We start from the raw sequence: 11032 nt of genomic DNA, 5'->3' as shown, positions 1-11032 counted from the left end.
ATGGGACATATTCTTCTGTTCATATGTGAACGAACAAAGAACACGATTGACTTGTCATTACTCAAATATGAAAAACAAAAATGTTAATGTAAAAACTGAATACACACTCTATTTTAATGGGAAAAACACAAGGTATATATATATATATATATATATATATATATATATATATATATATATATATATATATATATATATATATATATATATATATATATATATATATATATATATATATATAGAGAGAGAGAGAGAGAGAGAGAGAGAGAGAGAGAGATAGGTTCAAATGTTTTCACTATCTATTGTGTGCCCGTATGATTGATTCTGGACCAATCATTTTACTTATTTTAAGAAAGTAATTAATGCATATTAAATACTGAAGATGTAATTAATACTTATTATATCTTCAACATATAATATACATTAATTACTTTCTTAAAATAACTAAAATGATTGGTCCAGAATCAGTCATATGGACACACAATAGATAGTGAAAACAAAATAACCTAACCCTATATATATATATATATATATATATATATATATATATATATATATATATATATATATATATATATATATATATATATATATATATAGGAATGAGTTCTATGGAAAACAAATAACTAGGACAACATCTACCGGAACCAATAATCAAATGACACGTGTCTATTTCTTTCTTCACAAGTAATGTATTGTGGAAGTTATTGTGAAAGTGATGTGTTGTCATGTTTTCATTGGTTCAAATATGTGTTGCCCTAATCATTCATTTTCCATATAACTCTTCCATATATATATATATATATATATATATATATATATATATATATATATATATATATATATATATATATATATATATATATATATATATATATATAACCCGTGAGAACTAAGGTTATAAAATTAATTAAGCTTTTATATTAAAAATCAGAACTATTAATCAATTATTTTAAATAAATTATTACTTAAGACATGTTATTTAATTATATAAAATTATAATTGTTGAATTAAATAAATACGTGAAGTAATATCACCTTATAATGTGTATTAATTTAATTTTATTTTTTAATATAATGTTATTTATTTAATATAATTAGAAAGAAAAAATTTTAAATTTGAAATTTAAAATGGAGAATCAATTATTAATTTAATGTAATTAGAATGAGAAATTTAAAATTGATATATATATATATATATATATATATATATATATATATATATATATATATATATATATATATATATATATATATATATATATATATATACTAGCCGTTTACCCGCGCCAAGCGACTGGTGTGACAATGGTGGTTGAATGCTGAAAGATGAATTAAACCCTAGAAATGGAAACGTCAGCGATATATATCCAAGATTTGTGAACAGAAATTGTGAGATTTGGGGAAATACGGAGATAAGGAATGAACCGGGTCAAAATAGCGTAAGAATAGGGGATAAGAGATTTGACATTTTCAACTGTTGACCATATGTACTCTACTCTTTTTGTAATGCATAAATTGATTGTACAAATGCATTGTATGTTTGTACGACTTAAAATTCAGCATTTGACCAAAAATGCTTTATAAGGTAATTAATATATATATATATATATATATATATATATATATATATATATATATATATATATATATATATATATATATATATATATATATATATATATATATACACACACACAGACACACACACATGTCTTGCTTGTAGTAACTAAAAATTGTGAATTTTAATATATTCGTTTTTCTTTTTCTTAAAACTAAACTGTAAAATTAATATATTAACATAGATTAAGGTAGTAATTACTGATTAACGCAAACTACGAAAAAAATTGACACTTAAATGCCTTCTTTGTATGTAAAAACCGCTCATATTTGTAACCATTTGATCAAAATTTTCTCATATTTTCAAGCTTTTTTTTGATTATCGTTTCTAATATTCCAGTTAAAATAAAATGTTAATGTAAAAACTGAATGCACGTTCTCAAACTTCTAGATCAGTTGGCCATCAGGGTTACCTGGGTGGTTTTCTTTTGGGAGGTCTCGGGTTCGAGACTTCTTGAAGGCTTTTCTATAGGTGAAGCGGGTAAAGGGATAATTAGATAATTCCCCATGGTGAAGGTTCGGGAAAGACATATTGTCCGCTTGGATGTCACTGCACGACTCGAACCACTAACATAATCTAACTCTGCCGTTCTAAAAATAAATAAATAAATAATCTTTATATACATGAGAGAAGCTTGTGATGAATGAGAGGGTGGGTCCTCTCATTATTATATCATTTAACTCACTTCAATGGGCTGATGCTGACCTGAAAAAAACATTCATTCGCCTAATTAAACATTTAGAAATTATCATACAGAAGTAATAGGACTATAGGAGCCCATATATTACCCGTAACAAAGTTATAACTTTGTATTAATTTATTTATTTTCACCTTCTCTATGATCTCTCATCATTTAATTGCTTATGTGGATATCTAATGCACGATGAGCTTTTTTTTTTTTTTTTTTTTTTTTTTTTTTTTTTTTTTTTTTTTTTGGAACCGCCATATGATATATATAGTACACCATTTTGATTTGATTTGACACAAAAAAAAAAGTCAAACCGAGAGTTAAATAAATATTAAAAAACTAAACATGTGATGTTCATTTATTAATGGGGCCACCTAAAATAAGCTACATATAGACTTTTTTATACTTATACATAGAGAACAATTTAATAAGAAAATTTAAGAAAAGGGCTGTTTTAACTTTTTACAAATATATCATTATTTTCTTTTTCATCTCTACGACTGTGTAGCCTATTTCTCGAATACCATTTCAAGTGGTACATGCGTATTTACATCAAATAGTTTTTGTTTTAAATATTCCATAAGACACTATAATTATTTATTACATACCAAATTCATATATTTGACGTAGACCTAGCAATTTCAGACACGAAGACACGAATCTGTGAGAGACACGACACGACATGAATACATCTTAAAAGTTGAGATAAAGCTTATTTCTCATCGTGTAATAGTATCGTGTCAAATTCGTGGCTGACACGTTTTCATGACACGAATACACGAATTGTCAGGACTAATATGACGTTCCTAGAGCATCATGAGGAGGGATTCAAAATTCAAAAACATCTCAAACTGAATCATTTTCATTTTCATATCTTTTTATTCATATTATCTACCACTAACATGATGTAACTAATGATATTACAGTATAAATATGCCAGGTAGATATGTCTCAAACAGGTTAATAGATTATAATCTTAAAAATGAAAAGAAATATATGCAAAGTTAATGAGAATCGTGGGAAAACAAAGGAAGTGAGAAAGACAGCATCTCAAACCTCCCATTTTCCCATTTTTTTGTCATATCAACTCTAACTTTAAATTTCAAAGGACTATTCTTGCCAGGTTGCAATAATGATCTCAGTAGTATTAACCAGAGTGAGTAAAAGTCCAGACCTTGTTCACAATGTTCTTCCATGGACTTATTTGCCCTTTGACCACATCCTTGCTTTTGCGTTTGGTAGGTGGAGTGAACACTCTCTGCTTTTATGTTTCCAACCAAGATTTCAGCAGCCTTGTTTTTAACCACAATAGGAACATATGCTGACTCATCCCACACATATAACTGCATTTCAACATCACTAGAGTATGATGAATGATCATCAATCAACAACTAAAATCTTGATTATGCATAGACACATACCAAAAAAGGTCTGTAAATCAAGCTTACAACATGGAGACGATTAGAGCTTTTCTGACAATAGAGTGGAACAGTTTCTTGTTCAATTCTTGATCTGCCTTTACAAAATATGGAATGAATTTTAGTACTATCAACAATCATTTTACAAAAAAAAAAAATCAAACAAGAAAAGTTCATGCATACCCAAATTCAGAATTTAAAGGAGCACCACATAACTGACATCCAGTACAAATGAGATCTTCAGTTAGGTTTTTGTAAGCTGATGAGAATATTCTACTTCTGATAAACATTCTTTCCTCCTCAAACTCACCCATAATAGGCAGAAACATTTCACCAATGGATGCAAAAAAGGATGCATTGCATGAATCGTTTAGTTTGGATACATCTGATAGAGATAAACAATCTTTATGTTGTGTCTCTTCATGGAGTTTCCAGTTTGTTAGATTCTGATTCCTCTGTGTGGAAAGCTAGCATGGTTTAGAAAATTCTACCCTTTTCAATATAAAGAAAAGCACAATGTACTTTTGCCATTTTATCAATTTAGTCACTGACAATACCTTGTAGTTGTGCAACAGATGCTTATTGGGAATAGGTTCTACTCTCACCACCCATGCAACAACTTTCTTAAGCTTTTCCTTTGTTGCAATTCCAATATGATTAACCTTTATCAAGTTGTTTTCACCTATATTATCAAGTAACGCGATATGTTTTTAAGTAAAAATACAAAAATAGCCTTGAGGTACAAGAAATAGAAAAAAAAGAAGGGGTTCAAAACCTTTAGAATGAATTTCCTCATAACTATCCACCAAGCATTGTATGGATGACTGTTGAACTGTTCTGGCCTCAACAACATCTCCATATTGGGTCACTTTGACATCTATAAAGTAAAAGATGTTAATGAGGATCATGTAAGCAATTCCACTTTCAGCATCACTACATTTGTTTTGCTAAAATGTAATAACAAAAAAAGTCAATGTTAAGAATACAAAGCACAAAGGCCATATGCCTATATGCTGAAGCTAAATGAGAGTCCACATGAGTTACTTTTCACCTTCGAAAGGTAATAAAAACTGATTCTTGTGAGCTCACTTTAGCAGCAAATCCAAACACCACTAAGGCACTAACAATAACATATGTTAAAAGCAAAAATCCATTCCACAAAATGGTTAAATTTTTAAAATTGACAAATACATATGACGCAGAGTAGGATCACAATCACAAACAGTAGAAAATATTCATCTTCAATCAAAAACTCGTTAGGTTTCATGGATGAAAGAATGGATGGTGTCAAGTGAAACTCACTCTGTAGCAGAATAATATTTCCGGGCTTTAACATGGATTCCATTTGCTTTTGCCATATGGAAACAGGGAAATAGCGACGTGTATCGTCCCCGACTTGAATGTCTGTCCTGATTACTTTTCCGCCTCCTGAAGTTTTATACTGCACAATTACCAGATTTGATTAATCACAGGTTGAGGTTAGTCAACATATGGAGAAAAGTTTAGGGTTATCGAGAACCTGTACAGGAAGGGTGTTATGAACAAGCACAAGAAGTTGAACGAAATGACCACTGTGAGAAGAGGCTTGTGAGAGATCGATTAGAGGTCCGTACCATCCGATTGTTGCCATATCCAGTAGTTTCAAATTGATCAACTTCGCTTAGACGCTTACAGCTTACTGTAGGGGTGGAGTGGCCCAGGTGTGGTTGAAATTGAATACAAGGATGCTAGTGTTCCCGCCTTTTTCGTAGATCTCATCCCGGCCTAGGGGTTTCATCGGTTTAACGACCCGGCAAACCGGAATCGGACCTCATCCGGAGAATTTATTTAAATTTTTTACCCATATCTAGATTTTTTCAGTAATATCATAATACCTATATACAACGTATAATAAAAACCATAACCATGCTGTGACAAATTTGTGTATCTGCCATAGACAAGATATAATTTTGTTTAGCAATATGATTAAATTTAATCATGTATAAATTAGAAAATAAATTTATAAAAAATGATTTTTTTAAAAAAATACATACATTAAAAAAATAATAAATAAATAAATAAAAAAAACTAATTATATAAAAACGTTGGGTTGGCCGAACTTGTGTAGGGTAGGATGGTTGGGTGCTCCAAACCCGGGTTTTATGACCCGTATAAATATAAGGGATATGGAAAGGGATCGAACCTCGGACCTACATAACCAAAATGTTAGAAAGTGTTGTAAATATCTATAATAATTATAAAAATTACTTAAAGTTGTAAAAAAATATTACGAGACGAGTATAGAGTAATAGAGGCATTGGAGGTCCCATACAAGTAGAATTGCCCATGCACTTGCGAAATTGAAAAATCCATGATACATAACAACAAAAGAGAAAGATCCAGTTTCTAAAGAGATGAAATGGAACTTTGACCAACAATTGTGGACAAAATTTATTAAACTGCACAAAAAACCAAAACCAAAACCAAAACCAAAAAAATAACTATCAATTCAACCGACATAACATTTTTACACACATTGTAAGAAGTCAACAGAAACCATCATTCTCCAATTCAGTCTTGTTTTGCTAACACTAACACTACCCCCAACTCATCTGATCCATACCATGGGACCTTTTGTATCCAATAAACCATACTAAATTATACAGCAACGAACCAACCAATCATCTCTGTTCATCTTCGAATTCCTCCTTAAGTTGAACACAAAGTTTTGACATTTCATACAACAATCCTGATATACATCTGGACTCCTCGGTTGTTGTTGTTGCAGGGTCTCTTATAAGTTCCTCAATTCGACCACATATCATCAACGCTTTCGGATTATTTACACAAGATTCAGAAACCAAGCGAATAAATTTACAATTATTTGTATTATCTTGTTGTTGTTCAAGTGGAGGAACGAGGAACGGGTGTTGAAGAAGTTGGGGGATCCTCCATCTCTGGTTTCGATCCCATGCGAGACATTTCTTCATGAGATCCAGAAGGCATGGGTTTGATACGGGTTGGTATTGGATATTGTGGTGTGGATCTGTGACGACTTTGAATTTGGCCCAGAAAGTTTTGTAATCTGAAAAGGGTGTTCTCCCGTAGACCATTTGGTAAAGGATACAACCAAGGGACCAGATATCGGATGGACGCCCACATTTTATTATGTTGCCTTGTGCATCTGTCTCATTGCACATGAATGCCTCTGGAGACATGTAACTCAACGTACCCACCTGCCCACAATTAATTCAATTAGTTGCGGTGTTATATACAAGTAAATGTCTTATGTAATAATAAAACACAACATGGTGTATTGTATCTTAACACGGCTTTGTTTTTATAACACATAAGGTTCTTACTTGATTAATTATTTAAGGTATTTCTAGTTTCTATTGTCGTGTTAATTATAAACATCTACTATCTTATATTACAAAATTCAACAAATATCTTCCATGGATTTTTTAACTTCTATTGCTTTATGCAACCAAAATCGATATGGTAGACCCAAAGTCATCTAGACAGAGTGTAACCTGAGAATCTCGTTGAATATTTGTTGTATCGCTCATGATGGCTTTTGCAATACCAAAATCAATTAGCTTCAGGGAGCCTCTCACAAGGAGAAAATTAGCTGGCTTCAAGTCCGAGTGCACTATACGTTCTTCATGTATCGTTTTCACAGCCAAAAGTATTTGCTGCCATTCAATACAATTTACAAAATACACATTACATATTAGTTTTTGCAATCATGATTTTCATAGCATGTTCCTTTCACCTGGCTAATTTACAAGGGCTGTAACTTCAAAGGAATATAAACTAAAGGGCATATAACAAGTGCATGCTTGTCCATTGTGTTAAAATCATTTTCAAATCGGGACACTCCCCTAAGCATGCATATGGCTACATTTGTTACACAATATTTGTCCCATCAATATATATATATATATAAATATATGGAAGTGTAGGAATGATTTTAAAGAGTTGAAAAGAACCTGCCAGTAAAAACGGAGCCAGTTCTCATCTATGGTTGAGTTGGGTTTGGAGTTATCAAGCTCCTTCCACTTATGGGATAACATGTGAGCCAAATCAATTTCACCATATTCAAGCACCATGTAAATATGCCCATCCTCCTTCACTTTCCCATTCTTGTTACTCACAGACCCACTCATCACTTCCTTCATCAAAGCCTTATCTGTCACCTAACAAGAGTTGCATGTTAGAAGCTGCTCAAGGATCAAATGTTCTCATCTGCTTGTCTCTTAACTACTGTCTAAAACTCACATACTGAAATCAGCAAACTTAGACTATATTTCATAAGTGAAGTGATTACATGTCTAGAGAACGTAATACCTCGTAATCAATGAGTTGAATAATGTGGTCCCTTCCCTTGAGTTTGTTTAAATATTCAATCTCCTGACAAAATCCATATGCAGTGGCATAGTCACGCCCTTTAAGCTTTATCTTTTTCAAGGCATAAATTGTGCAGTTTTGAGAAATGACTTTGTGGACCTCACTACTTCCTCCACTACCTATCTTTCCAAGCCTTTGATACAGCTTCCCATTGACCTTGAAAAACAAGTCTGGATCATAATTTCTCTTACGACTACTTTTTTCCTTCTTTTCAGATTTGGAAGCTTCTGTTTTCACATTAGAAAAATGGTCATCTGATATGGGAGCTTCAGATTGTATATCAGTAATATCAGCAGCAAATGTGTTTCCTTTTGTTGATATCTCAGCTGAGAGAGGAGGGTCTTTTGTCATACCAGAATACCCTTCTTCTTTTCCTTGTTGATCCTTAGAAAACTCATGCTTCTTTTCAAGATTTGAGCCCACGGAAGCAGAGGGAACTAAGGAGCCAAGATGATCAGAATGCAAGGGTTGATTTTGTACATGAGAATATTCACCAGTCTGAATGCTATTTTGTTGAGGGTGGGAACAGTTAGTAGTTGAGTTAAGCATGGGAGCATTTTGTGAATTCACTAGTGTTGTGGTAGCACAAGATGAGCCAACAACTGATGATTGGGTCATGTTATGACCAAAGTCCCTTTGTAGGAAGTTTCTGAAAGGGTTAATATGATTCTGATCATCATTAGTTTTGAAACAAAGATCAACATCCATGTTTTGAAAACTCTGGTGAGCAGCTGCTGAGACATCCAACTGATTACTTCCATTGCTTTCCATTTCTGTCAATGCAAGTGAATCTATATGAGTCAATAATTGTCTGTTCCTGTGCTCATGTGATCATCAGACCCTGCTCAAGCATTGTGAATTATATACACAATAATGGGTAATAATTGCAATACTGAGAGCATCATAAGATTATGCAGTAACTATGCTTTTGTGTGGTACATCACATTACAAATACCTCACTCATACTTTTTTTACCTTAAGCATCAGAATCTTATGAGAAAGGCAAAAGACAAGAAAAAAGGAACTTGAACCAACAAATTGGACAAGGGCTAGCAAAAATTACCATGAAACCTTGTATTCTTTTGCAATGCAAACTGAACCTTCTTTGGGCCATTGTCACGTTCCATGCCTAAGGAACAAGCTGTGTTGTTGCTTGTACAACTAGTACCAAAACTAGGTTGACTTCTCTCAGCATCTAATGATATTGGATTTCCTTCATCATTGGTTTTATCTGATACGGAAGGTGGCGTGATTGAAGCATCCTCATGATTAAAAGGACTAGAAGATGGCATATTCTTTGTTTGTAAAATGTAATCTTGCACTTTTTTACTTAGATGAAGATAAGGAGACTCAGCTCTCATTTTGGAGTCAACTGCTGGATCTGAGCTCTTTCCTGTTTCCCCTCGAACCACTGAACGTCTTGGCTTCAGCTGTGCCATCGTACCTACAGCTGTTAAGGTGAAGTTGATAAAAAATCAGTGTCCAGCAATGTTAATTACAAAGCAGTCAAGTAAACAAACCATATTGTATTATTCCTGGAAGAAATTAAGGTATAAAGTACAATTAAAGTTGCTATTATAGATTTCCTAATTAAAACACAGACACATAAAAGTAGCAACCATGACCTAGTGACCTCTAAGGTGGCAGTGAAGCTCTAAAGTAACCTAGATTGGTAAATCTATGTCCCACGGATGTAACTGTAAATCTGATTATATCATTGTAGTTATTAGTCATTGCTGAACTAGAGGCGGAGTCTAATCTAGAAAGAAGAAGCCCTAACTTTCACAAAATGAAATCGTACGATAAAAAAAAAAAAAAAAAAAAAACTGGATGGACAATCTATGTAAGAATAACACGGAATACAAATTAAAGGAACAAATGTATCGATATTTCTAGGGATTGTGCTTACGATGACGCTTATAGGCAGCTTGTAAGTCGCGAAGGAAGTTGGAGGGAGCAGATGATGATGATGAAGACGACGTTGTTACATTGAATGAGCGGTGGAAATTTGAATCTGGGTTGTCCGCCGGTAGATCAGCCTCTCTTCTATCCATCGATATACCTCAGAGGCATATCTGTTGCATATAACTAAAAACCGCAGCTACAAACTGAGTTCAAGATGTGTGCCCTAAGAAGATGCCATTAATGGAGCTCTAAAACTCAGAGAGTAGAATTTGATTGCCATATACGCTTGTGAGAAAAGAGTCGAAGTTCAAATGGTGTGCCTGGCGGGATCACTGTTATCATTTGTTAGACCATAACGACAATGTAATTGTAGGGTGTGCGAAAAAAATGGGATCTAACCCTTTTTTTTTTTTTAAATATAATTTTTTTTTATTGAAAATGACCATTTATTCTAGAGTCGGCCAATCCAAAACATATTTTAGACAATTTTTCGGGTGGGCCGGCCCATTACCTTGGGTTTGAAATTGTCATTCTGGACTATCCGTTCGTGTTTTGGATCTGCAATTTGAAATTCAAATTCCAAAATATAATTTGAAAAAAATCCGGACCCTCGCATTTATTCAGAATCTTGCTCTGACTTTCGATTCCTATTCCGACACGCGATTCCAGATCTTACATTTCCGATCTCTGACACGCAAGTCTGATCTCCGACATGCAACTCCGACATGGAAGAAGAGCACTATGGGCCTGTTATTTTACGAGTACATTCTTCGCTTTTTCTTTACCTAGTTTGTTTGTTTGTATAAGGTATTTATTCATCTACAATTACTGTTCCGCAATACATAAAACACCTTCGGAACGAACTGAAAAGTAGTTTAGATGATGACATTGTTGTAGGACCAACTAAAAAGTAGTTTAGATGTTTGAGTATTGTTAATTTACATTGAAATGCAGTGTTCCAGATCTTAAAAATTCACTCCGGAATGCAAGGAACTCGTCCAAAACTGCTCCG

General features: G+C 33.0%; 2 protein-coding genes across 4 annotated transcripts; both read right to left on the bottom strand.

Annotated features, from left to right (window-relative positions):
- Positions 1-1886: 1886 nt before the first annotated feature.
- LOC111912041 (uncharacterized) lies at positions 1887-5656 on the bottom strand. Of its 3 annotated transcripts, XM_042898064.2 has the most exons (8): positions 5246-5656; positions 5029-5167; positions 4502-4603; positions 4284-4408; positions 3910-4181; positions 3730-3820; positions 3483-3651; positions 1887-2325 (listed from the first exon to the last, which is right to left on the bottom strand). In XM_042898064.2, the coding sequence occupies exons 1-8, from the start codon at positions 5354-5356 to the stop codon at positions 2297-2299; spliced, it is 1038 nt and encodes a 345-aa protein (XP_042753998.1). In that variant the 5' UTR covers positions 5357-5656; the 3' UTR covers positions 1887-2296. The 3 variants fall into 3 exon arrangements, with proteins under 3 accessions (XP_042753998.1, XP_023763567.1, XP_023763562.1); XM_023907799.3 differs by lacking the exon at positions 1887-2325 and having other exon boundaries at positions 3217-3651; positions 3757-3820; positions 5246-5652; XM_023907794.3 differs by lacking the exon at positions 1887-2325 and having other exon boundaries at positions 3217-3651; positions 5246-5646.
- A 557-nt stretch (positions 5657-6213) lies between these two features.
- On the bottom strand, positions 6214-10395 carry LOC111911982 (serine/threonine-protein kinase MPS1). The gene is made up of 6 exons (XM_023907750.3): positions 10025-10395; positions 9179-9565; positions 8056-8888; positions 7698-7904; positions 7239-7400; positions 6214-6941 (listed from the first exon to the last, which is right to left on the bottom strand). The coding sequence occupies exons 1-6, from the start codon at positions 10167-10169 to the stop codon at positions 6387-6389; spliced, it is 2289 nt and encodes a 762-aa protein (XP_023763518.1). The 5' UTR covers positions 10170-10395; the 3' UTR covers positions 6214-6386.
- Between the last annotated feature and the right edge of the window lie 637 nt (positions 10396-11032).

This window comes from Lactuca sativa, chromosome 1 (assembly GCF_002870075.4).
Source record: "Lactuca sativa cultivar Salinas chromosome 1, Lsat_Salinas_v11, whole genome shotgun sequence".
In the NCBI taxonomy this organism is placed as follows: domain Eukaryota; kingdom Viridiplantae; phylum Streptophyta; class Magnoliopsida; order Asterales; family Asteraceae; genus Lactuca; species Lactuca sativa.
The sequence above is the reverse complement of the archived record's forward strand: the minus strand, read 5'-3'. Positions and strand labels throughout refer to the sequence as shown.